Source organism: Pristis pectinata, chromosome 3 (genome assembly GCF_009764475.1).
Source record: "Pristis pectinata isolate sPriPec2 chromosome 3, sPriPec2.1.pri, whole genome shotgun sequence".
Lineage (NCBI taxonomy): Eukaryota > Metazoa > Chordata > Chondrichthyes > Rhinopristiformes > Pristidae > Pristis > Pristis pectinata.
This window is the reverse complement of record NC_067407.1, coordinates 80,090,911-80,110,827: the sequence shown is the minus strand read 5'-3', so window position 1 is coordinate 80,110,827 and position 19,917 is coordinate 80,090,911. Positions and strand designations below refer to the sequence as shown.

The window sequence follows — 19,917 nt, the reverse complement described above, 5'->3', positions numbered from 1 at the left end:
ACTTCATACTCTTTGTCAACGGCAAAGTCTTTGTCAAACTCTTGTTTGTGAATGTAGATGTTAAGTAATCATTAAGGACCATAAATGCATCTTTGACAACAACAGATGATTTCAGCAATTGAACTTAGTTCAATAATTTCAACCCACACCATTTAGGACAGTGGTTACTGGCAATAATTCTTTTCCCATTTAAACCTTCTCAGGAGCACTAAATTTCATTTATTACCACCCACTTATAACCCTAATCCTAATCCTTTTTTACCTTACAGCAGTAGTCTGTTTGTTCTTAACACCCCGTCCCCGCTTTCCCTGCCTCTGCCCTTCTTAAGAACATCATCACATACAGTATCTCCCAACCATCGTCTTGAAGTGCTAACCATTTGCCTTGCCACAGATGTTGAATATTTCCAGGATTTTCTATTTTTAGAATGAGAATCTCTGAGCCTTTAGTGAGTAAATGAAAACATTCCAAATGTTTGATCTCAGCCTTTGGCTGTCCATTATGGCCTGCCATGTGAAGAATAGGAATATCATTAATCTTCTAAAATAAACTTCAATGGCTTGTTAAAGGGTGACAAGTTCAGACTTTTAATTTATTTACTGTTATATCATTGTGTTCCTATTTATTTAACTCACAAGAGAGAATAAGAATTCTGACTTATGAGATAATTTATTAACTATTCATTAGGATATTTCCCCCTTGAATTGAAATATGATCGAGATACCTGTGACACAAGGAAATCCAGATCTGCTCCTCCACAATCCATATTAATGGCACGGGTGAGCTTCACCAAAAATTCATCATACTGTTTCACTCTTCTGATACCTTGTTGCCTGACCTCATCTTGCTCGGTTAATATTTTTCTTGTCAGAAAGTACATAAGAAAAGGTGGAATGTTAGATGTCTTAATGTTTAACAATTAATTCTTTAGCAATTTAAATATAATTATGCTTGCAGACATAATTCTACAAATTAGGTTAAAATTTGATTGAATATGACAAAATGATCATATACCATCTATTTCTAGATCACACACACGCTCAAAACATTCATTATTTCCTCTTTGTAACAACAATCAATAAAGGTGCACAGTATGGTCGCAGTCTTCATCTTCTTCTTTCTCTCTAAGTTCCCCTACTCGTCAGGTTGAGTGCCCCTCTTATATTTCTTTCCCTTGCTTCTTTTTCTGCTCTGTTCTTCTATTTTTCTCTTCTCTTCTAGTGGATGGTACTAGGTAACGTGACAGAGAAGGGCAGGCAGTGGTGAATTTGGGGCTAGTATAGTCCTCCATTGTTCCATTCTTGTCCTCTTACCTCTATGCTTTCTCCTACTCTTCAGTCTTTATGTATTGTATCTTCTATTCATTCACTTATCTACTCTCTCTTCTCTTCCTACCATTCCTTTAATCTTCACTTACATTACTTTCTCTACCTCTTTCCCTTTCAATATTCTGCTCAACCCTGTATTCTGCAAATCCCTTGCTGTGTTGTCTTACGAAGTGCATCCTTGAAAATTTCAAATACAAATAGGGAGCAGCACAGTAGCACAGCTACTAGAGCTCCTGCCCCACAGCTCCAGTGACCCTAGTTCAATCCTGACCTCCGGTGCCATTTGTGTGGAGTTTGCATGTTCTCCCTGTGAATGTGTGGGGTTCACCCGGGTGCTCCAACTCCTTCCCACATGCCAAAGACGGGTGGATTGGGAGGTTCATTGGCCGCTGTAAATTGCGAGTGGTAGAATCTGAGGGAAGCAGATGGGAATATGGGGAGAATAAAATGTGCTTATAATGTAGGATTACTGTAAATGAAAGCTTGATGGTTGGTGCGGCCTTTTTCAGTGCTGTATTGCTCTGTGACCTTATCCCTCTATTGATGCACCCACCTTATTCCCACACCTTCTCCCTCTTGCTCCCATCTTCCTTCTCCCTCCCTTCCATTAGCTTTTGTTCAAGTTTATTGTCATGGGCATACATACCCAGGGTATAAATGCCATGAAAATTAGCTTTTTGCAGCAGCAGCACAGTACATTACATACATACATTACATAGACTTAAATTAACTTAAATGATACATACTTACATTACAAAATAAACAAAAAATAAACATAATGACATTAGTGCAAGTAGAGGGAAGTATAGTCCAAGTAGAATTAGGGTATTTCAGGTCAGTTCAAGAACCCAGTGGCAGTGGGGAAGAAGGTGTTGTTGAACCTTGAGGTGAGGGTCTTCAGGCTTCTGTACCTCCTGCCTGATGGCAACAATGAGAAGAGGGCATGGCCCAGATGGTGGGAGTCCCTGATGCTGGATGTCACCTTCCTGAGATATCGCCTCCTGCAGATGTCCTCGATGGTGGGGAGAGCTGTACACAGGATGGATCTGGCTGAGTCCATCACTCTCTGCAGCTCTTGAGTCATGGAGTCATAGGGCAATACAGCACGGATACAGGCCCTTCGGCCCAAAGAGTCCATGCCGACCACGGTGCCCACCCAGCTAGTCCCAATTTCCTGTGTTTGGCCCATATCCCTCGAAGCCCCACACCTGCATGTACCTATCCAAATGCTTCTTAAATTATACTATTGTACCTGCCTCAACCACTTCCTCTGGCAGCTCATTTCATATACTCACCACCCTCTGCGTAAAAAAAGTTGCCCCTCAGGTCCCTTTTAAATCTTTCTCCTCTCACCCTAAATCTATGCCCATAGTTTTGGACTCCCCAACCTGGGGAAAAGACTGTTACCATCCACCTTATCTGTGCCTCTCATCATTTTAAACATTTCCGTAAGGTCGCCCCTCATTCTCCTACGTTCCAAGGAATAAAGACCTAGCCTAACCAACCCCTCTCTATAACTCAGCCCGTCTAATCCTGCAACATCCTCATAAATCTTTTCTGCACTCTTTCTAGTTTAACCACGTCTTTCCTATAACAGGGTGACCAAAACTGTACACAGTACTCCAAGTGTGGCCTCACCAATGACTTATACAACTGCAATATAATGTCCCAACTCCTGTACTCAATGGCCTGACTGATGAAGGCCAGTGTGCTAAAAGTCTTTTTTCACCACCCTGTCCACCTGTGATGCTGCTTTCAATGAACTATACACTTGTATTCCTAGGTCCCTCTGTTCCATAATACTCCCTATTGCCCTCCCAATCTGGTTTGACTTTCCAAAATGCATCATCTCACACTTATCTGTATTGAAATCCATTTGCCACTCCTCAGCCCACTTCCCTAACTGATCAAGATCCCCGTAATCTATGATAACCTTCTTCACTATCAATGACACCTAATTTTGTGTCATCCGCAAACTTGCCGATCAAGCCTTGTGCATTCACATCCGAATCATTTATATAAATAACGAATAACAAGGGTCCAAACACTGACCCCTGTGGCACACCACTAGTCACTGGCCTCCATTCCAAGAAACAACCTTCAACCACCACCCTCTGCTTCCTACCTCCAAGCCAATTTTGAATCCACCTAACTAGCTCTCCTTAGATTCCATGGGACCTAACCTTCCAGACCAGCCTACCATGTGGGACCTTGTCAAAGGCTTTGCTAAAGTCCAAATACACAACATCCACTGCCCTACCATCATCTACCTTTTTGGTTACCTCTTCAAAAAGCTCTAAAAGGTTTGTCAAGCACGACTTTCCACACACTAAGCCATGCTGACTCCTCCTACTCAGACTCTATATCCAAATGCTGGTAGATTAGCTTGGAAAGATAATGGAAAGCTCTTGCATTCTTGTGCATTGGACTTCCCATACCAGGCTGTGATACATCACAGGATTTCGTCATAATCAACCTGGTTTCTTAATAAAAAAAACTTTTTTTTTAAGAAACCAGATTATCTGTCTCTCTGCTTCACAGGTGAAAGTTATTGGAATATTTTGGGTCATAGAGTTGTACAGCACAGAAATGGGCCCTTTGGCCCACCACATCCACCCTGATCATTTTGCCCATCTGCGCTAGTCTCTTCACATTTACATTGTCTCTTCGTTGGGTAAGCAAACCCAACAAAATTAGAGGCCTTGAATTTTCTTAAACATTATTAAGGTTTTTTTTATTGAACTAACAACAGGGTGAGGAAAACGTGTATAACTCTTTATCTCTCCTATTCTTTCAGTTTAATATGTATTCTTAAGTATTTAGAATGCAAAAGGAAAAAAAAATGCTGCAAAAGCTCAGCAATTCAGGAAGCATCTGTTGAAAAAGAAACAAATTTAACATTTCAGGTCAAAGACCCTGTTGTGTTCCAACCCAAAACTCTGTTTCTCTTTCCACAGACACTGCACGACCTGCTGAGTGTTTCCAGCATTTTCTGTTTCCAGCTTCTGCAATATTTTTGATTTTCACAAAAGATAAAAACTTCTATGTTCTAATAAATTAGTTTTTAAATACTGTAATATAAATTCTCAGTTCCACATTCCCATTAGGCAGAGCTCCACACTGAGGACAGAGGTTCAGTTAATGCCCCTGTTTTTGAACAGTATATAAAGGGTTTAGTTTCACCTGATTTAGAGATATGTGAATCAGAATGTGTTGGATACCTAGGCAAGTATTTCTAAAGAATTACACAGAGAATCACACAGAGTGGTGTTCTTTCTAAATTCAAGATGCTAACCTGAGTTTGTTCTCTAACTCTGTATTCTTCTGTTGTAGATCCCTGTTCTCATTCTGTAAACCCTGCAGAGTTATTTCCATTTGAGTCTTTGATATGAGAAGTGCTCCAGCCTCCTCCTCGGATTCCAGGATCCTTTCCCTCAGGCCACCAATAAGAGATGCCTGCCTTGTGTTGCCTGCCTTGTAGCTTTCAATTTCTGCCTTTAGTTCCTGGATATAGCCCTCTTGGGATGCAAGCTTCATGCAAGAATCTGTAAACTACAGAGAAGATATGTCTATGCACAGATTGACAAGAAATTAATGATTTGTTTTGGTTAAAAATAGCATCTAAAGTAACAATAGCCATTCTATGTCAGTCAAGATGATGGTTAATCCAGTTAGCTCTCTGCATACTCAATTAAAGGTAAAAATGTCATAAAATTAACCCTTTCCTATCTTCCCTATTATGCATGATGTGGGGTGGATCCAGAATTTAGTGAGGTAAGGAGATTAGTTCAGGCAGCAGGCAGAAAAAAGACACAAGACACTGCTGCGGGGTTTCAACCCGAAACATCGACAATTCCTTTCCTCCCACAGAAGCTGCTCGACCCATTGAGTTCCTCCAGCAGATTTTTTGTTCCTGCAGACAGAGAAGGATTGCTCTCTGACAGAATAATGGGTGGCACTTGTGCCGAGACAGGAGAATACGAGAAAATCAAAATGCAAGTACTTCATGGACCACAGCAGAAGATGCTAACTGTAGAGTTGTCACCGGATCTTCGAGAGATGTTCAGATTTCAAACAGGCACAACTAATAACTGTTCCAGAGATGCCAGTACATAATGACCAAAGCTGGCAATACAACATTCCAGGGTACTTAACATTTTAAAAGGACAGACAAAATTATAAAACAGTAAGGCAGATCTGGTAACAAAGGACTGTGTAACAACAGTAGTGAGGATCTTGTCTGCAAAATGAGGATGTAGAATTAGTATGGATGGAGATAAGAGATAACAAGTAACAACAGTGGGAGTGGATTATGGGCCCCTAAAAGCCAGCTATACTATCGGGCAGTGTATTAATCAAAACATGAAGAAGGTGCAACAAATCTAATGAAACACCATGCATGGTTTTAATCTTAATGTAAACTGGGCAAATCAAGTTGGTAAAAGCAAGTTGGAGGAACAGATCACAAAATGTATTTGAGACAGTTTTTTTTTCTAGCAATACATCATAGAACTTAATTTACAAGCTAATTAGTGTGTAATGAGAGAGGATTCGTTCATGATCCAATGAAGGGATTTACAAGGACAGCCTGATCATAGAATCCACAGAGGGGAGGAAAAAGAGAGGAAAACGGAAAGAAACAGCTTAAGCTGAAGTGAGCATTGCTTATGCAATAACAAAATAGGTTAATAGTTGGTATATAATCATTTAACTTTATAACTATATGAACATCAGGAAAAAAATTTTCACTGTCTCTTGGGTTTCTGATTACCTCAGCTTGACTGCTCTTATATTTGACCTGCAAGGCAGCCAGCTCACTGCGAGCTGTTTCAGAAGCCATCCGATGGTGATTCAGTTGTTCACGTGAAACAGGAATTTCCACCAAAGGGTCAAATGTCCCCTAAACAATGAATGAAAACACACCTCATGAACTTCCTTTGCCGCAGCACAGTGACAACAAATGCCCAGTCCTACAGTCACGCTCATACTGTGGTGGATTTAATCCTGTTCCAACTCTAATGTGCTTTACTTCCCAGCCACCTGCTCAACTGTGCTACTGGACTCAATATTCAGCAGGCTCTAGAATAGGTTTGTGCCTCCCCAGCATGCTGCTGGACATTGTTCCTGGTCCAAAGATAGAGCTATTCCTCAACAGCCTCCAACCAGCTAATTTCCAGCCACACTGGGGTTGGTCATGGTCAATGGGAACAGCTCTATTCAGTGCACAGCCATTGTGTTCTACTCAAACATATTCTGCCAGATGCATGAGCTCCTGCCACGACTGGGATAGGCAGGGATCACAGCCACAATTTCCCCTCTTATGCATCAGCAATCATCTTTCCACTTCTCCCAGCCACATACCTGAAGCAGTTCCACCTACTGGCCTGTAGTAACTTCCCAGGCCTCCAGTGGCCTTAGTGCAAGACCTCCGAGTGTGAGGAGACCCTGTTTTGGGATTGCTCTCCTAACAATTTGCCTTGAATGGGGGTGGCTGTGAGTGCTCACTGTGCTGATCATGTCAGAAACTGCAGGAAGTACCACAAGCCCACCACAGCCAAATTGTGAGCACTTCCTGATGAGCTCTGCCTTCCACCTTTAGCGGAGGAGGTTTCCATGAGTTTTCACCTCCCCAAATTCATTCAAGTTCGATGTCACTTATGTCCTGAGGCATCCACTTACTCTAAGGAAGCAAAAGGCAGTGAGAGTTTATACAGATTAATAAAGCTGTTGCTCTTCTTTTATTCATCCACAGGATATGGGCATCACGTTCAAAGCCGATGTTTATTGTTCACCACCACTTATCCTGGAATGGACTGGCTTGTCAGGTCACCGCAGAGGGCAGTTAAGAATTAACCACTTTGCCATGGGTCTAGAGTCACGTAAATGCTAAACTAAGTAAGGACGACAGAATTCCTTTCCTAAAGGTTAGTGAACCGGGTAGACTTTTACAATAATCCAGTGGTTTCATCATCACTACCACTTCTACCTGCTAGTTTAAAATATAATAGAAAATTTTAAGGGTTGGGATATAGTTCCAGTCATATTACAATATGCAGTGCAATAATACTTACATGGATGATATCAGAACTGAGACATTATACCTATTAGAAAAATGAACAGGCTTGTATCCAACCCTTGAAAGAGAGGTGGTCTAAAAGGGTTCTTTATAAATTTTGAGTGTGATTGATTGTGTGGCTGTTGACGGTGGTGGGCTATAAAATACAAAAAACTAGGGGTTGTAAATGTAAAACAGTCTCTAATTTATCCAGAAGGAATTCAGGAGAAACTTCTTTACTCAGAAAATGGTGAGAATATGGAAGCTGCTGCTTCCTGAAGTAGCTGAGGTGAATTGCACAGCCTTTTGCAGGGAAGCCCAAACTGATTGCACAGTGGAGCAGCAGTTAGTGCTGCTGCCTTACAGCTCCAGTGACCCAGGTTCAATCCTGACCTCAGGGGCTGTCTGTGTGCCATATGCACACTCTTCCTGTGGCTGCATGGGTTCCACAGGGTGCTCTGATTTCCTGCCGAATCCCTAAGATGAGTTGGTACTTTAACTGGCTTATATAAACTATCCATAATGCAGGTAAGTGACAAAAGAATCAAAGGGGGGAGTGGATGGGCACGTGCAAGAGATTAAATTGCAGGAAAATAGGAGGAGGAATGGGACTGATGGGATTGCTCAGCTGAGAGCTGGCATGGACCCAATGGGGCCGAGTGGTCTCTTTCTGTGTTGTAACAAATAAGACCATCTGATCCACTTGCACGTGCTTCATGTGAGGTCCTCATCACTTTTATTCTTTGTGGAGCCCAGTGGCAAGTGCCAAATTCCTTCCGTTTCCCAGTAGTTCTCTGGAAAGTCTACCCACTGCAACACTGCCAGTTAGACCTGGTGCTGGCTCAGGGACACCATCCATTTCAATGAAGAGGAATGGCTCCAATAAGTACGAGGTAACTTAGATTTTTTAAAGCGATAATTTAAATGTATTTATTTGTCATTTAGTATTTTTAACTTTTTTTGAGCTTTTAAATTGTTTTAAGATTCTTAATATTTCTTTTATTTAAATTGCATACTTAAGTTTTTAAATATTTTTAATGTTTGTAAATGTCAGAGACATTTAAAGTCTTTACAGCTGGTAAGCCTCAGAGCAGTACTGGCATTTTCGGTGAAAAGGTCCTACACTGCACAGGCTCTCACCGATCACGGCTTTAGGGACCAAATCATCTCAGCAGTTAAACACAAATAGGGGTGCAGCAAGTGCAGATGATTACACCAGCAGGAATGAACCATGCTTTAGGTTAGATGCTTTAAAGCTAGATAAGCATGAGGGAGAAAGGAATGAAATATTGAGCTGACAGTGCTGGATGATGTAGGGTAAGAGCTTCATGGGGAGCACTAACCTTTGGATTGAATGGCTCGTACCTATGCTGTAATTTATTTGTATATCAGCATCCAAAAATACAAGGATGTTAGAACAGTGTAAGTGGGGCTCAAAATCAGCTTTTCAGAAACATATTACATTTGTAATCCTAAAAACTGTTGGTGTTGTAGATGGACAAACGCATGGGGTGTCCATCTTATCTTCCCCTTTGTGTTTCTTCTGATGGAGGTAATATCTTTGCTAAAACTGCAGAGCATTTTTTACACCGTTGCATTAGAAGATCATTTGCTGATACTACCACCAGCCACAAAACACACCTTGTGAGTTTCCAGTCGGCTCCGACTCCTGCAATGAGACAAGAAAAGGTGTGAATGCAGGTTACGTAACTGGCACAGGTCCAAACAATGGGTAGATGTCAAAATCATGGCTTGAAAGTTTGATACTACAAAAAGTCATGTAAAAGAAACAAAATGAATGGCTAGGTCATCAAAAAAGTTAAGAAATCCTGAAGCTGAGATCTAACAAAACCTATGGAGCATGCAATGCATGACTGATGTGGGATCATGGCTAACCAAAGAAGGGAATCCATTGTACAACACCTGGCTCGGAATGTCAAACCCTAAAGGGCCATTTTGAGAGTTCCATCTATATAGCCTTGGAAGGTGTAGAGATTTGGTTCTAGCCTTCTTACTCTTTAAGACTGCAGTTGGTCTGTCCCATAGTCAGAGCTGAATCCCTCATGTTTATGATCTGAACTCAAAACTTGGGCAGCAAACTTAAACTCCTGAACATGAGGACTTGCTTGCAAAGCTGGTCCCTCACTGGCCCTTCAGTGGGCTGCAGGGAGTTGAATCTCCCAACCGTCGGTTTGTGGAGAGGTGGGGGCAGCCTCACCTTCCAGCGATCCTGACTCCCCTGAGAATTTTCAGGGCACCAGGACTGCAGAGTGGTGAGATACTGAGTGAGACGCTGGGATGGAACAGGATCTCAGGCTAACTCTGAGTCCTGGTGGAGGAAAAGTAGAATAAATGTAAAATCTGCCAAGAAAAAAATACCAGGCTCAAACAGCCTCAAGACTCAACTCTGACTTTCAGCCATTCCAGTCCTGTATCTCACATGCCCAGCATTCAGGGTTTTTTCTCTCTCCTCTTCGGATTTCAGATTTCTTTGTCTCCACCTATTTACACTTCTCCATATGTAATGCTACCACCCTCTTTCTGTCAGCACCTCTATTGCTTGTGCCATTCAATGTCCCTGTAACACAGGGTCACACAGGAAGGAAATAGGCCCTGCAGCCCATTGAGACCACACTAACTATTAAGCACCCATTTACACTGGTGTCATTATTTTATTGTCCCCACATTCCCATCAACTCTCCCCAGATTCTATCACTCACTTGCAGACTAAGGGCAATTTATAGTCGCCAACTCATCACCAACCTGCAAGTCTTTAGGATGCGGGTGGCAAACAGAGCACCCGGCGAAACCCACACTGTAACAGGGAGAATGTGCAAACTCCACACAGAAAGCACTGGTGGTCAGAATCAAACCTAGGTCACTGGAGCTGCGAGGCAGCAGCTCCCCTAGCTGTGCCTTTCCACTTATCTTCACAATATCACGAACCCTCCCTTTTTAAATCTGCCTCCTTCCCCACTCTCTGCAATTTAACACTTGTTTCATTTATAACTTTTTCCAGTTCTGATGAAAGATCATCATGAAGAAATATTAACTCTGTTCCTCGATCCACAGGTGCTGCCTGACCTGCTGAGTATTTTCAGCATTTTCCAGTTTTTATTTCAGATTTCCAACATCTGCATTATTTGGTTTCAGATTATATGCACAAAAAAAGAGTTAGAACCATTTAAATAAGGCCACTGCCCTGACTTTCACCATACTTTTCAGCTATTGCAAGAAAAACCTATTGAACCTATACCCTCTTATCCTGGTGTTCTCGAGTATCTGTTCTATGTGAAGTTTAACATTTATAATATGTATGTTATAGAGGTTGTAAACCTCTATAAATTCACAGTGTGACCAGGTAATTTTCACCAATTCTGAAGCTTTTACATTAACTAAATAATTTCTCCCTGTACACAGTGGCCTTATTTGCTTATTGCCTTATGAACTGTCCTGGCCAAGCAGCAAAAGAAAGCTTCATTAAGAAATTGCAATGGTGAATTCATAAATTATTTGTCAAACTCAACCCCAGAAAAGGCTAGCTACACATAAAAATGATCATAAAATTCAGAAACAATTAAATGACAGCATTTGCATGTGATTGATTAAGTGTTGCCTCCTTTGTTCAGTTTTAGAACTAGAACACTTTCCATCTTCCTTGGAGCCCTTTGTTGTGGTATTATTCTGAAGGGATTTAATTATAGAGCAAAATAAAGTTCACACATATTTTGAGCACAATGCAACTGGATGTATCAGAAAGATGATACAGGGCTGGAGCAGAGCATGAGCCAAAAAATAATCTTGGTTCTGGATACTTGCTTATAAGATTGGAAACACATGTTCTCAGACTAACTTTACCTCCTTCATGTCCTTTTACTATGATCCTATTAATGTGAACATGTTAATTGTTGACTGTGAACCAACCTGTGGAATTAAATCATTTGGACTCGACCCCACCAAGAACTGTATTTGGGTGCGCAGCTCTGTGCATTGGATTCATTGGATTCTTTACATCACCCGCACCCCCCCACCCGCCCTCCCCCAACCCATCCCCCACCTCCCCGCTGGGAGATTTATTTGTTGAAATTGAATCCAGGAAGTTGTCAAATAATGAAATTATTCCAGTTATAAAACTGGACTACAGTAACTTTACAAGCTGTGCTGAAGAACAGTGAATAACTTGGGGTGCATCATAGAGCTGAGCTGTCACAGTCATTTGGGGTGTGTGGGTCAGCAGGCTCATTGATTGTTGCCAAGCACTGCACAATGAGGCCACCACTAGATAATTAGATTACATTACTAGATGATGTGGTGAGGCGAGTATTTACTAATGATGCTAGTTTCATTGGTTCATCCATTGTTCTTTTGAGCAAACAATTCCGTCTTTATCCAAAAGGTTTAAGATAATGACTTTCTGTGAACGGGCATTCCTCCCCACTTCCATTAAAAAGTGGTTTAAAACTCTAAACAGATATAACACAGGGTTGGATCCCAGTTATTTTTTAAATTTAAATTCAAATGACAAAGGATTAGTTCCAGGCTGCGACACAGATTAAATGCATTGGCTGTGATGACATGAAGTAGATAACTGACACAAAATGCTGGAGGAACTCAGCAGGTCAGGCAGCATCTATGGAGGGAAATAGACAGTTGACATTTTGAGTCAAGACCCTTCATCAGGACTGTAAAGGAAGAGGGCAGAAGCCAGAACTGTGTAATTTGAATATCATTAGCTTAAGATAATGGCCTCATTCAAACACTGCAGCAACATTCAACCATGCACTTCAGCAGGAACCCCATCATTTTTCATATTACGGGGTGGGGGCGGGGGGGGGGTGGAGAGGGAGGTAGGAAATAGATTGAGCTGTGCTAAAACTGCTTTCAATAGTCATAGATTTTTTGCAGAAGGTGGTGAATCTGAGAAAATCTCTATCCCAGACAGTTATGGATCTAGATCATTGGGGTATTTAAAAATGAGGGAGATAAATTTATTAAAGATTTGTAATTGAGGACTGTGAGGAACTGTAACTGAAGAGGAGACAAGGCCTGGGGCAGATCAGCCATGATCATATTGAATAGTGGGGCGGGCTTGAGGGGGGGCAATGTAGCCTACTCCTGCTTCTGTTTTCTTAAGTTCTTGTAGAGTGTATTTAAAATAAATCATTGTTTTTTTTAATTATTCATTACGTGTATATTGACATCACTTGAAAAGTCAGTGTTGGTTATCTATACCTATTTGCCCTTCAGGGTAATTCAATTACTACAATCCTGTGGTGGAGGCACTACTATATTGTTACTAACCATGGGGTTCTACAATTTTTACCTATCGAGCAAAAAAGAATGGTGAAATATGTTCATTTTCAAATGTTGTGTGGCCTTGCCCCACTGGACCACCAATTAAACCACCTTCCAGAAACAGGCACACTTCAGTTCAGTATTGAGGGAGTGTTGTTTTCAGATTTGTGTTAGCCTATCTAATCGGCCTATTAAGGTTGACGCAGAAGATCCAATGACATATTTTAAATTACAGCAAGGAATTCTGTCATCATCTGAAACTACTTAACTGGTCATTCATTTCATATGCTGTTTGTGGGGCTTGGCTTTGTGCAAATGGTTGCTATTTACATATATAGCAACAGGGACTGCATTTCAAAAGTAACTATAACAACAATTTGTATTTAAATAATGCTCTAATTTGTCATGAAGAGCTTTGAGATACGGCATGACATTCGAGTTCTTTGTAAAATTGAAAAGAGCGCAACCTTCAAAGACTGCAGTTTGACTGTGACATTATGTAAATATGATACCCATATTCCAGTTCTAGTATCATATAAATACTAAAATGTGCAATCTGATGCACAAAAACCATGGAATCAAACAAACCTGGCAACTCTTTTCAATCACTTTAGACTTTCTGCATTATATCAAGGTAAAGCAATTTACAGGTATTAAATACCTTCAACACATAAAGGAATCTCAACACACTTCACAGAGGGAGAACAGACAAAACTTAACATCAAAATGAAGGAGATATCAGAAGAGGCACCAAATGATAATAGTTTATGATTTCAAGATAAAGGTTTATTTTCTATCTAACAAATGCAAAGTCTCCAAACAGAACTGCTAAGAATTCCACACAGATAGACCTCTGTACATCAATATGGAATATATACCATCTCCTTTAAATGTGTAACATTCTTATCCATTTCTGTTCTGTTTCAGCTTGTACTGACAACAGTAAATGCACCCACCCCACCTCAGAATGCTCACACTTCACGCAACCCAGACTCCAAGCCCCACTACGTCAAGTGTCCTGCTGAAATGTAACCAAATAAAACCACACAACCTAACAACGCAGAGCACTTTAATCTTTCAGACATACTGTATGAGGGGTTCCATTACCCAACAAGGACAAGAACAAGAACCTTAATTCAGTGATGAGATGAGGAATCAGTTGTGTGATCCGAATACAAGGTGTCAGTCATGGCTCAGGGGCAGCACACTGGTCCCCTAACTCCAAGGTCTGTGGGTGCAAGCCCCACCCCTGAGACTTCAGGCCATAATCTAGACTGACAGTCAAAATGAGGCTTAAAGTTTCTTCCAAATCACATCTAGTCTGACATTTGGAATGTTACATCGTCCGACTTGATGTGATTTGGAAGAGACTTTAAGCCTCATTTTTGACTTTACCTGCTGTTTCAGATGATTGCTAAAAAAAAATTCCACATCACAATTCGACAAAGAGAATACCAGTTCTCCCCAGGTTCTGGCCAAGATCTCTCCAGCAACCAACATCATTGAGCAGACTGTCTGGTTACATAAAAAAGTATTTGGCAAAGTAAGAAGCTGCAGATGAAATAAAATGCAGGAAACACTCAGCAAATCAGGCAACATCTGAAAGAGAACCAGAGTTAACAGCTCAGGTCAGAGCTGCGAAAGTGAGAAAATTTAGTTTTAAGTTGCAGAGAAGGTGGGAGATGGATGGAGAGGACAAAGGGAATATCTCTGATAAAGTGAGACTGGATTGTTGAGGTGATCCCCCTGTTTAAGGAGCTGTCTAGTTGATACATTAATGAGGGTAGTCAGAGGGAGAGTAAACAAACGAAGGTTCATGTAATAGCTGTCAAATGCAGGTCAGAACTGTTGCTGAAACCTGAAGTGAAAAATGTGAATGCTGGAAATGCCCAACAGATCAGGCAGTGTCTGTGAAGATAGAAAAGTTGAGTTACTGTTATAGATGGATGACCTTACAACAGAGGCGACCATTCCCAATACAAACAGAAAAAAGAGCAAGTAATCTATAATTGTTGAACTCAATAGAGTCCCAAAGGCTACAGTGGGCCTAGATGGAAGATGAGGTGCTGTTCCTCAAGCTTACATTGAGCCTTATAGGAAAAATGCAGTAAGTCACAGACAAATAGGTCAGAATGGGAGTGGGATGGAGATTTAAAATGATAGGGAACCGGAAGCTGAGGGATGCCTCTGCAGACTGAATAGAAGTGCTCCACAAAGAAATAACTCAATCTGCATTTGGTTTCTCCATTAAAAAATTACTTCAAGGCTGTAAAATGTCATGGGATAGCCTGAGATTGTGAAATACACTACACAAACACTGTCTTTTTACTTTTAACGTTATATTATTCTAAAAATACACATATGTGCTCAAGCAAATGAATACTCATCATGTGCTTCTTGGTACTATACTCTTACCTCCCAGTAGTCAGGGTGGCAATTAACTCCTCCTTCTCGACCAGTTGCCGCTTCATTGCATTAATTTGCTCTTGCAGCTGAAACATTAATCTGGTAGTTATTAAGGTGGACAAGTTCATTTTTCACAGCTTAATAAATAACTCCTGTTTCACGATCACTAAAAACATATGTAATTCCAGATTAAGTCAGTTGAGATGCTTACAGTAACTATAATTCTGAAGCTAATTGAATTTGATTTGTGTACAAAAGTAATTGTTCCATTGCCCACTGTGCGGGGAATGGTTGCACTTTACACTAGAGAATGGGCCATTCTTCATCCACCTAAATTAGATATGAATCTCCCTTAATCACACTGGAATTAATATGATTATAATGATATTCTAGGCCAAGGCAGAGGCAGCATGCACAAGTAGTTGAATTTTGTTCACGTACAATTACCTTCTATATTTAATCCCCTTTAAATAGTGTCAAGATACCCCATGCACTGATTAAGTTTATTTTCAGAGAAAATCGTACTATTTATATGATGAAAATTCTCCTACCAAGCTACTTCTGTTAAGTTTTTCTACTTAACAGAAGTAGAGAAAAAAAACACCCTATCTACCCTATCAAATCCTTTAATGATCTCAATGTTGCTCCCTAATCTTCTACTTTCCGGGGAATATAAGCCCCTACACCCTGATCTGATAGATTAACCCTTTCAGTTCTTCCTGAATGCAACAATACAGAAAGAATCTGTGTAACTATAACTGAACTTACAACTCTCTATACTTCAACCTTTTTGATATGAAAGCCAATATTTTATTAGCCTATTTTATTATTTTTTGTACCTTTCCACTAGCTTTTATTCATTTCTACACATGGATCTCCAAGTCCTTCTGTACATCCATAGTTATTAGCTTTTGCCCTTTACAAAATATTTTGATCTAACTTTCTGAAGTCCATGTCCTCACTTGCCCAATTCGGTTCCATCTCCCAGTTTGCCCACCTTATCTATCAATACCTCTTTTTAACTTTCTGCAAAGTTAATCATTATTTCTGTTAGTTATTCATTATTCAAAGTTCTTGCATTATTTACTATGCCAGATAATGTCATCAGCAAGCTTTGATATAGGACTCTCAATTCTTTCATTGACATCATTTTACAACTGTAGTGAAGAGATGAAGTCCCAATAAAGACTCCTGGATGACACCACTAGCCACATTACGCCAACTGGCTTACATGCCCCCTGGTATCTTGAGGCTCCCAGTCTCTTGAAGATCCCGGCCTCATCAGGATCCCGGCCTCATCAATTTTCTATCCAAGTAAATAGGTGGCCCCCAATTCTGCCTGCTCTCAGTTTTATTACCACTATTTTATGTGGAACCTCAATGAGCACATTCTGGAAGTCCATATAAACAATACCTATAGAGCCAATGTAAACTACCAGGTTTATTATCTCCTCAAAACACATAATATGTTCAGTAAACATAACTAATCCCTGACAAATTCATTATCCTCTCCCTGATCAGTTTGTATTTGTCTAAATGCTCATTCACCAATAACAGATCCCGGTAACTTTCTTGCAACAGACTTTTGACTAGTTGACGTATCATTTCCTAGTTCATTTCTTACATATCTCATATCCTTATTAATTATTGCAGTGACATTGAACAAAGCTTGAACTGTTGGCGTTTTGGAAGATTGTAACCAAGGCACTAAGTATTTTCTCATCTATTTGTATTAATATCCTGGAACGGAGAAACGTAATAAATATTGCCAACTATCAATACCTCATTTTACATCACTGCACAAAGTATAAATGTACTTAGAACATAGAACAATTACAGCACAATTCAGGCCCTTCGGCCCACAAAGCTGTGCCGAACATGTCCCTACCCTAGAAATTACTAGGCTCACCCATAGCCCTCTATTTTACTCAGCTCCATATACCAATCTAACAGTCTCTTGAAAGACCCTATCGTATCAGCCTCCACCACCATTTCCGGCAGCCCATTCCATGCACTCACCACTCTCTGAGTAAAAAAATTATCCCTGACATCTCCCCTATATCTACTCCCCAGCACCTTAAACCTATGTCCTCGTGGCCACCAATTCAGCCCTGGGGAAAAGCCTCTGACTATCTACCCTATCAATACCTCTCATCATCTTATACACCTCTATCAGGTTCCCCCCTCATCCTCCGTCTCTCCAAGGAGAAAAGGCCGAGTTCCCTCAAGCTGCTTTCATAAGGCATGCTCCGCGTCCCAGGCAGCATCCTTGTAAATCTCCTCTGCACCCTCTCTATGGCTTCCACATCTTTCCTGTAGTGAGGCGACCAGAACTGAGCACAGTACTTCAAGTGGGGTCTGACCAGGGACCTAAATAGCTGCAACAATACCTCACGGCTCCTAAATTCAATTCCCCGATTGATGAAGGACAATATACCATATGCCTTCTTAACCACAGAGTCAACCGGCGCCGCCACTTTGAGCGTCCTATGGACTCGGACCCCAAGATCCCTCTGATCCTCCACACTGCCAAGAGTCCTACCATTAAGACTATATTCGGCCAACATATTTGACCTACCAAAATGAACCACTTCTCTGTACTTCTGTCTCTGTCTGTCCCCTGTATTTTATAGTTAAACTGGGTTAATTCCCCTTTATCTCACCGAAGCTGCTTCTCCCAATTACCTATATCATTTTCTTTCTCTTTTTAATTATGATATCAAACCTAATTACATCATCATCACTGCTTCCTATTGTTCTCCTATTGTATCTTCCCACAATTCCCCACTCCATGTCCTGGAACTAGATTCAGCACATAATCTTTTCTTGGACTAAATTCTTACAAGCAGTTCTAGACAAAGACTGAGTCTCCTTTGATGCTTACATTATCTATACAGCAGTCTAGCTATGAATAACTAAATTGATCTGCTGTCATGCTTGTTTCAATTTTCCCTAATGTATACGTTTTCCTATCTCAAAGAGTTATACAGCATAGAAACAGGCCCTTCTGCCTACCATCAAGCACTCAGTAACACTAATCCCATTTTATTTTCCCCAGATTCCCATCAATTCCCTGTAGGTTCCACCACTCACCCACACACTCGGGGCAATCGACAATGACCAATTAACCTACCAACCTGCTCATCTTTGGGATGTAAGAGGAGACAGGAGCACCCAGAGAAAATCCACGTGGTCAGGGGGAGAATGTGCAAACCACGCAGAACAGCACCAGAAGATAGGATTGAACCTGGGTCACTGGAGCTCTGAGGCAGCAGCTCTACCAGCTGTATTACTGTGCCACCCAAGTATTTATTATATTTTAGACTGTAAAGTATCCCTTATAGTTTGGAGACATAAGAGACTGCAGATGCTGGAATCTGGAGTAATAAACAAACTGCTGGAGGAACTCAGTGGGTTGGGCAGCACCTGTGCAGGGAAATGGATACTCAACATTTCGGGTCAAGACCCTTCATCTGGACTGAAGGAGTAGAGGGGAGATAGCCAGTATAAAGAGGGCGAGGGGAAGGGATGGAGCAAGAGCTCCAAAAACAACCCATACAACCAATCCTGAGGTCGGGATAAGCTCTCTCAAAAGGATGTTAAGCAGATGGGTTCTTAGGAAAAGCAGACGTCATAATGTTCACTCCTGATGGAACCTGAACTCATGTTCTCTGGGTTAGTCCTGCAGAATATCCACAACACCGCTGCACCCAATAGGTGGTGAGCTGGTCATGTTACTGCTCACTGAAAGGCCTGCATTAAGGACCTGATATTAGGAGTTCAAATTCCATTACAGTGACCTCCTTACCTGTCCCCAGGCCATATGTGACTCCAGACCCACACCATGTGGTTGGCTCTTAACTGCTCTGAGAAATGTAATGGCCACTCAGTTCAGGGGTAATAAATGATGAATTGCATGTAAATAAACTAGAAAGTCCCCAGTTGTTTTTAGTCATGAAGAAATGGTCGGTAACGCTTTCATAAGGTCAAGCCCCTCATTTTCCCTTTCCCTGGCCCGGGCCGCAGTTCTTGGGCCGGAGGGGTTACGGGTGGCTCTGGCTCACTCACCTCGGGCACTCGGCGACCGGCTGCCGATGAGCCCGTCCATGCCAGCGAGCGCAACGCACGGTTACTGTTGACATCGATCAGCTCCGGGACCGGAGAGCCCGAGTCCGCCCCTCTACAGCCGGACATCAGGGACCTGCGTTCCTCCGGCGGGCTGAAGGCACAGACTTAACCTCCTCCCCGGGCGCCGGTCCCGCCCAGCTGCACTGTTACCAGGGTTTCTCGGGGCAACGCTTTGCAACAGGAGCTGGAGGAGGGGCCAAGGCACGATGGAGAGTTCCCATGGAGCTGGGAAGTCACTGGAGAGTGAAGCTAATGGAAAATGTTTGGAAGTACGCTGCAGGATGTGGAATTAGGAAAACTAGCGCGGGAACAGGCCATTCAGCCCTTCGAGCCTGCTCTATCATTCAATATGATTTTGGCTGATCGCTCAAATTCAGTACCCTGTTCCAGCTAGCTCCTCATATCCTTTTAACTCCTAGATAAATATATAACTCCTTCTTGGACATATTTAATGATTTGGTTTCAACTGCTTTCTGTGGTACAGAATTCCACAGGTTCGCCACTCTCTGGGTGAAGAAATTTCATCTCATCTCAGTTTTAAATGTCTTAACCCTTATCCTTAGATTGTGACTCTTGGTCCTGTCCGTCGGGAATATCTTTTGTGTATCCAATCTGTCCAGTTCCGTTAGAATTTTGTAAGCTTCTATGAGATCTCTTCTCATTCTTCTAAGCTCTGGTAAATATAAGACTAATTGACCCAATTT

The 19,917-nt window shown here is 41.5% G+C and overlaps 1 protein-coding gene across 1 annotated transcript in view; it reads right to left on the bottom strand.

Moving 5' to 3' along the window:
- Positions 1-19,350, bottom strand: part of ccdc170 (coiled-coil domain containing 170) — a 65,275-nt gene extending 45,925 nt beyond the window's left edge. Inside the window, exons 1-6 of the mRNA XM_052012280.1 lie at positions 19,154-19,350; positions 15,095-15,171; positions 9,026-9,053; positions 6,101-6,229; positions 4,625-4,881; positions 726-864 (exon numbers count right to left, since the gene is read on the bottom strand). Of these exons, the coding sequence (XP_051868240.1) occupies positions 726-864; positions 4,625-4,881; positions 6,101-6,229; positions 9,026-9,053; positions 15,095-15,171; positions 19,154-19,279 (756 nt within the window). The 5' untranslated portion in view covers positions 19,280-19,350. The remainder of the gene's footprint in view (positions 1-725; positions 865-4,624; positions 4,882-6,100; positions 6,230-9,025; positions 9,054-15,094; positions 15,172-19,153) is intronic.
- Between the last annotated feature and the right edge of the window lie 567 nt (positions 19,351-19,917).